This window comes from Nannobrachium achirus (genome assembly GCF_963921795.1).
Source record: "Nannobrachium achirus genome assembly, chromosome: 16".
Classification (NCBI taxonomy): Eukaryota; Metazoa; Chordata; class Actinopteri; order Myctophiformes; family Myctophidae; genus Nannobrachium; species Nannobrachium achirus.
The window spans coordinates 1,686,007-1,693,674 of record NC_137823.1 but is presented as its reverse complement, the minus strand read 5'-3'; the positions used below and the strand labels follow the sequence as shown (position 1 = coordinate 1,693,674).

The 7,668-nt window shown below is 44.0% G+C and overlaps 1 protein-coding gene across 1 annotated transcript in view; it reads left to right on the top strand.

Moving 5' to 3' along the window:
• Positions 1-551: 551 nt before the first annotated feature.
• LOC308300344 (macoilin-2-like) overlaps positions 552-7,668 on the top strand; it is a gene marked incomplete at both ends in the record, with an annotated part of 28,968 nt that continues 21,851 nt past the window's right edge. The window contains 4 exons of the mRNA XM_080744160.1: positions 552-582; positions 1,397-1,723; positions 5,042-5,381; positions 7,119-7,277. Of these exons, the coding sequence (XP_080600286.1) occupies positions 552-582; positions 1,397-1,723; positions 5,042-5,381; positions 7,119-7,277 (857 nt within the window). The remainder of the gene's footprint in view (positions 583-1,396; positions 1,724-5,041; positions 5,382-7,118; positions 7,278-7,668) is intronic.

Genomic DNA, 7,668 nt, shown 5'->3' with positions numbered 1-7,668 from the left:
GGCCCTCACCATCAGCAAAGTTGCCCACCCCTGTTATAAGGGCTTAAGTGGTTAAGCCATTTAGGTCTAGAATTATTGAATGCTTTAACTAGTGATACATAGCAGATATACAAGCTCGCAGCGCTGCGAGCTTGTAGATCTGCTATTTTTGAAAAATCATGAAGATTTGTGCAAATATTTGAATATATATAATATATATATATTTTTTTTTTAAAGAAAACATTAAGTAACTCAAATATTTGCTACTGGGGGGTCCCTGATACAATATTTTGAGATGGGGGTCCATGGCCAAATACATCATTTTGGGGCTCCTTCACATGAAAAGGTCTGAGCACCACTGACATAGAAAGAAACATATCTTTTTCAAAAAACCTTTTCAGATTCAGAAGACACTTATAGAATCGGGTCAAAATATTCAAAGAATTGCACACATTTTCAGGATTTCTCAAAAATAGCAGATCTACAAGCTCGCAGCTCGGCACTCGGTGCCACGCTGTGAGCTTGTATATCTGCTATTTTTGAATAGCTAAAGCATAAAATGATACGCAATAATGCGTATCCAGTACCCACTACCCGGTTTATGTAATGATAACCCTGTACCTGGCAAAATACTTTATAAACGTTAAGGATGTCCACAATTACAACACCAGAGGCAGCGCCACAGATCACGTTCATCCCAGAGTCAACTCAAACAAAGGGTCAAACTCCTTCTTCTGCTATAGACGGGTTTCTGGTCCACGTTACACTGATAAAACTAGATGCGTGCGCAGGGTCGGTACCAAAATTAGCCAATGAAACCAGCGCTCCCCAAAACAACAGGTTTGGGGATTGGACGGAATTGATTACATGATACAGTCAGCTGTGCCTGTGCATTTAGTCTCAATGTTTGTAAACAAGAAACCCGTCTATACAACCAAAATGTGGAACGCCTTACCGAAGGCCTTAAAGGAGTGTGGTTCCCTAGCATCCTTTAAAATCGCCCTGAAAAACCACTTACAGGCGGCAGCCATTCACAACTGGCAATAACAAACCTAGCCCAGCCTCCCCTGACCCCTCTTTGTATTTACCTACTGTATATATATATTTTTTGCACTGTTTATTTTATTTTTATTAACTTTTTTTAATATCTACTGCATAGTACTGTGTTCTATCCGTCTGTCATTCAATGTTATATGAGATACTTCAATGGTTTCCAATGTAAATAAGCCAAGTGCTTTCCTAGGATCTCCTTTTAGTTGACCTTGTACCAGTGAACTGTACCGTCATGAAACTGTACCTTTTCCTATGCAAACTTCTAACAAAGTCTTCAATCAATCAATCAATCAATCAATCAATCAATCAATCAATCAATCAATCAATCTAACTGGGTCTGTTGTCCTGTGGTGGTTTGTGGCAGCGTCCAGGTGGAGGAGCCGGTTGGAGAGCAGCAGCAGTGAGTACCAGTGTGCCAACGGCACCGTGGTGGTCCAGGACGACTCGGCCCACAGCGTGCTGGAGTGCCTGCAGATCCACAGCCAGGACAGCAGAGCACCACCGCCGCCTCCACCCGACTCCAATAACCGCCGCACTTCCTCCTCCGCCTCCCTGTCCTCCTCGTCATCCTCAGCCAAGCCTGGCGGGGGCGCCAGTGAGTCCCGGGAGCACCCCCACCCTCCTCACCACCCCTCCCACTCTGCGGCGGGAGGAGGGACTCTGCCGGAGTCCTCCTCCCCAGAGAAACAAGGTTATTTGTTTATTTATTTTCATTTAACACTATGCCAGCCGAAATAGAATGGCTTGTTGTAGATTAGCCGTGAAATTTCTATTATTATATTATGATCTGAGACATAATATTATGTTTATAAACATTAGCGCACTCCCTCTCCCCCTCCCCCAGCACCGCCGGTTTGTTTTGGTTTGAGGTCCCCCGGTCGTGAACTCACCATAACTATCTTGATTTCCATTGGCATAGAGTGGGGATTTTGGCCGAGTCGTCTTCCCCCCGTGGCGCTTCGCGTGCGTGATCCGTGCACATCGCGGTAAACGAATGTAATCCCGTCAATATGAAGACCCTGTGACAACTTTGATCTGGTCGAAAACATCCCCGAGATGCGCTATGCTAACGCTTCCTCCTCCAATGAAAGTGAACGGAAAATTTGTTATAGAGAAGGGATAGTCACCAGAAGCACTTCCGGTTCATGTGCAGAGAAGAATGATGCAATTGGTTAGACGGGTGGTGAGACAGAGAAGGGGTAGCGATCGTTTTTTTTTATCATTATCACTTATTTCATTTTTAATGACCTAGTACGGTAAAAGATGGCGCGGCTGAGACTCCTTGCTCAGATGTCCGGTATATTCCGGTTTTAATATTAAGGGGCTCCCCGTGGCTTGCAAAGTGTTAATTTTGACTTAAAGCACAACTTTAGTTTTTTACACCAAGGGTTCATATTTTAGATTGTAATTAAAGAATATAAAAGATGAGTGTTAAAATTATTTCATTTACTTCATTCTATTGTTTTAGAGAAGTACAAGTGGCTAAATATGTCATTTTACACAGAATAAGCCCATTCCCAAGATACAACGCAACCTTTCATGGTTAGATGTGACTTATGGGGGCTAGAAGTGTTTCTGTAAATAGCAATAAAGAAACTGCTGGTTTATTGTGTCAAAGAAGACATATTTAACCACTTGTACGCATGCCCCCATGCGTACGCATGCCCCACATTTTAGCACGGTAAACGCGATAAAACAATAGAACGAAGCAAATGAAAACATTTTAACCCTCACTTTTTCTTTTCTCTAATTACAATCTAAAATATGAACCCTTGTTGTAAAAAAACTAAGTTGTCCTCCCTGCTAGGCCCGATAGTCCAGAGAATATGCTAATGTCCCTCCCTGCCAGGCCCGATAATCCTGAGAATTTCCCGTTTAAAAAATAAAAATAAAAATTGGCCCCAAAAAATGTAGTAGGCATGATAGCAATCGCGAAATTGCATGTTTAACTCCCTTAGGCGTCGTACAGACATTTGCGTGAAACATCTTCTCCGTATCGTCTGAGAATGGCCACTGGGGGCGCCGTACTAATGCATTGTCAATGGAAGGTTGTTTGGTGTTTTGTCGTTGCCGTGTCTCTTGGCCAAAAGACAGGCTGTGGTTGAGCTATAGACATGGCAACGACAAAAAACCAAACAACCTTCCATTGACAATGCATTAGTACGGCGCCCCCAGTGGCCATTCTCAGACGATACGGAGAAGATGTTTCACGCGTGAGTCCAGCCATAGCAACCCCATCTTTCAAACATGGCAGCCATCTTTGTTTACATTTTAGGAAAACATAATGGCTGCTTGTTCATGAATGCCTGAACGGATTTCCATTCAGATTTTTTTGTTTGAAAGCTGTGAGCAATGTGCACACACGTGGTGCATGGACATGACATTATCAGTGCACTATGAATTACATGGAAGTCTATGGAGACAGAGGCATATGAAAGTACGAAGGTATTTGCAAATGGCGGGGTATGAGTTAATGTGTTTTTTGTTTTGTTTGTTTTTACGGAAGCGTATTGCTGCCGTGTCATACAAAAAAGTGATAACATGATAGGATACTTTATCACACAATTTGATACGATTTTTGCTTAGTTTTGTCCTGACATGGAGCTTTAGCTCTGCCTTGCCATGGTATGTTTTCAATTTCACTTTAGTTTAAATTCTTTGGAGCGCTGCTAACCGCTCCTACATCTGGCTTGGTGTATTTGTATGTACTGTACATGTACGTACGTCCCACACATGTCCCGCGTTTGGCCAAGTTTCGACGGACGCCTAATGAAATGAACTAAAGCTCCGCTCACTTCATACCGGGTGTGTTTTTTTTAATGTATTTTCTGTTTACTAAATAGCTTGTTACTGAATAAACACTCTCCAGTATATACCAATGCAGGCGCGTGCAGACATAGACATCAAAGGGGGCTTGAGCCCCTGCCATTTTATCCATCCGTAAAAAAGTGCCCTCTCCAGACCATGAATGCAGTTTTTACTATGGTGAAAGAAATGCAAATGCCCCTCTTTCCATGCCATACCTGAAGGCAGGATTCAAGATAATTGCCTTTTGTCCAAACTCTCCTGAACTTGAATGCAGCATCTTATGTTGAAAGAATTGCCCTCTCTGTGTAGAAATCCATGCCGTTACGACACATCTCCAGTGTTTACTTGATTATGCTTAGTCAGTGTGATATCACGGAACAAAAATAGCCGACCTCCAAGCTCACAACGCGTCGCGCTGCGGAGGTCTTGGAGGTCTGCTATTTTCAAAATTTCCACCAAAAGGCCCTTTTAGAAATTTCAGCCTCTGCCTCTCTAAAATTCTCTGCACGTCCCTGCCAATGAGCAACATCACCATTACCTTTATAATCAGGGGATATCTAAAAGGTCCTGGAATAAATTCCTTACCAAAAACTTTCTTCACCAATGTGTTTGTAAAGGTGTCTAGTAACACATCCCACAAAGACTGAAATTCATTTTCCCTAGGAGAATCCGTTAACAGCTGCTGAAAGTTGGGGTCCCATTAAATTAACTATAGATAAAACACACCAAAATAAACCTGCTTTAAGTATCATGTGAGGGATCAAACTAGGGTTTTTTCATGATTCTGAATCCATTGCAAGCATTTGTTTTGCATGAAAAACATTCCTTGGGGTAAAGGCGGCTCCCACAAAACTGTGAAAAGTGATGACTCGTCACTAAACCATAGTTTTTTTGGGGGCCCTTTTTAGCCCAAGGAATGCTTGCAATGGATTCAGAATCATGAAAAAACCCTAGTTTGACCCCTCACATGATACTTAAAGCAGATTTATTTTGGTGTGTTTTATCCTGTATAGTTAATTTAATGGGACCCCAACTTTCAGCAGCTGTTAACGGATTCTCCTAGGGAAACTGCATTTCAGTCTTTGTGGTATGTGTTACTAGACACCTTTACAAACACATTGGTGAAGAAATGTTTTGGTAAGGAATTTATTCCAGGATTTCTGAAGATATCCCCTGACTATTAAATCTAATGACCTTGCAGAGAGCCCACCTCAGGAGGAGCAGGGGGGCAGAGGAGGCACCCGCTCCGCCAAGAGCCCGTCCTCGCCCAAGGCTCGCAAGAGCAACAACGCTGCCAGCAGCGTGCCCTCCGCGGGCACCACGGGCAGAGGCAGTGCCACCAGCACAGCCTCCCAGGGCACTGCGGGCAGAGGCAATGCCAACAGCCTGCCCTCCCAGTGCACCGCGGGCAGGACGGACAAGCAGCAGAGGGCAGCGGCGTGGAAAGCCCTCAGCCCTAACAGGGACCCAGCGGCAGCGGCCGCGGACAGGACAACCGCCGCTCAGCAGCAGCAGCAGCAGCACGCGGAACAGATCTCCAAGTATGTATACCAGGGATTTTCAAAGTGGGTGACGGGGCACCCTGGGGTGCCGCGACTGCAGTCCAGGGGTGCCGCGAGATCGTTTGATAATATTTGGAATTTATTTTGACACAAAGTATTTAGTATCATTTTAAATTTGAAGTACAAAGTTATTTTCAGTCAGTTCTAACCAAAATGGCTGTTATCTCAACGTTTTCCTTGCAACATAATCACTAGAATATCGTCACTGTCGGGCAGAAACCTCGTATCTCCAAGTTTCAAATGTGTACGTCTTTTGGTAAAGCAAAGCCCTGCTTCATCATACAAGACTGTCGCACAAAACTAGTGAAAACAGTCGATCTACAAGCACACAGTGCTTTTCACTAGTTTAGTACATTTATGATAAATACAAAACGAACGGTTTTGGACATACAAAGTTTCCACCCGACCACGACGATATGCTATGGGGTTTTTAAGCCGTGACATCATTTTGTAGGCAGAGGAGAACTCTGCCCCCAGAGCATTTTCTGTCCCTCGCTATTTCAACAGATCCGAGACAAAAATAACGACTAAAGTATAATTCTAACACTTTCCTTTCAACAACAAAGAGAAGAAATATTTGTAAATAGTAAAAATAGTAAAAAGATTCACGGAAACTGGGGGCAGAAATTGTCCTCTGCCTACAAAATGATGTCATACTTAACAGCCCCTAGGTGCTGGGAGTGAAAATGACAATGCCTCGGATTAAAACAAATATTTATGGGGTGCCCTGAGACAAAAAAGTTTGGGAAACCCTGATGTACACGACTCAGCAATATATGTCCGTACTCCGTACACCAACAAATCTGTCCCTGCCTGGCAAAAACGTGTCCTTGTCCGTGGCAAATTTTAAGATTTGTTTTTTACACACCATTACCACAAATGTCAATTCTCCAGGTTTTCTTCTGAATATGACACTTATTTGCTATAAATTTTACAATTTACAATTTAGGCATTTAGCAGACGCTCTGAATCCAGAGCGACTTAGAAATAAGTAAGTTAATACATCAAAACAATAAGCAAGCTAATACATCAATACATCAACATCAATACATCAAATACATAGAAATATCAATCTAGAAAAAATAACGTAGCACCTAATCAATAAAAAAGCTTCTGTCAGCATCCCTGTGTTGGCTGATCTGAGTGAACGGGTGGGGTTGTAGGGGTTGATCAGGTTTTGGAGGTATGGAGTGGCCCTACCTTTGGCTGCTTTGAAGGTCAGCATCATTGTTTTGTATTCAGTGCGGGCCGCAACCGGGAGCCATTGGAGGGAGCGGAGAAGGGGGGAGACATGTGAGAATTTTGGCTGGTGGAAGACCAGTTGTGCTGCGGCATTTTGGAACAGTTGGGAGGCCAGTGAGGAGAGAGTTACAATAGTCAAGTTTTGATATGACAGATGTCTGGATGAGGAGCTGGGCTGACTCCTGGGTGAGGAAGGGTCTGATTCTACGGATGTTATAGAGTGTGAACCTATGGACCGGGTGACTGATGCAATGTGTGCCTTGAATGATAGCTGGCTGTCCAGGACCACACCAAGGTTTCTAGCAGTTGGAACCAAAGTCACCAATGCTTTATCTATGGAAATAGTGAGATCTTGCATGGGGCAAGACTTAGCCCCCCGTCTGTCTCTCTCTCTCTCTCTCTCTCTCTCTCTCTCTCTCTCTCTCTCTCTCTCTCTCTCTCTCTCTCTCTCTCTGCCGGTGTCTCTCGGCCCAGGCTGGACCAGGACGTGCGGAGGCTGAGGGCGGAGCTCCAGAGCAGCAGACAGAGTGAGCAGGAGCTCAGGAGTCACATGAACAACCTGACCAATAGCGAGAGGAGCCTGAGGCCAGAGCTGTCCCTGCTCAGACAGTCCAACACACTGCTGCACAACAAGTAATCTCTGTTTTTATTGGTAAAAGCAGGGGTCTTCAATGTTTTCAGGGCAAGGACCCCTTAGCTGAGAGAGAGATGAAGCAGGGACCCCCTCTACATATTGTATAAACGTGTGATACAGATTTTCCTCAATATCATAGATGGATTCATAGACTAGCTTGTTTGACAGCACTGTCATCAGTCCAACCATGTTGGATTCATGTTAATGTGTATTTTCAGAAATGTAACCACAAATCGTCGATATTTTGTAGACTTGACCTTTCACTTGGTCTGCTCTTTTTTACTAAATAATTGACTAGGCCTATAGGCCCACCCATTTCGTTTTTGTGCCCCCCCGAAAATAACGAAAACATTCACGGAGCGAGCAGTGCGGCGCGACGCGACGATGCCG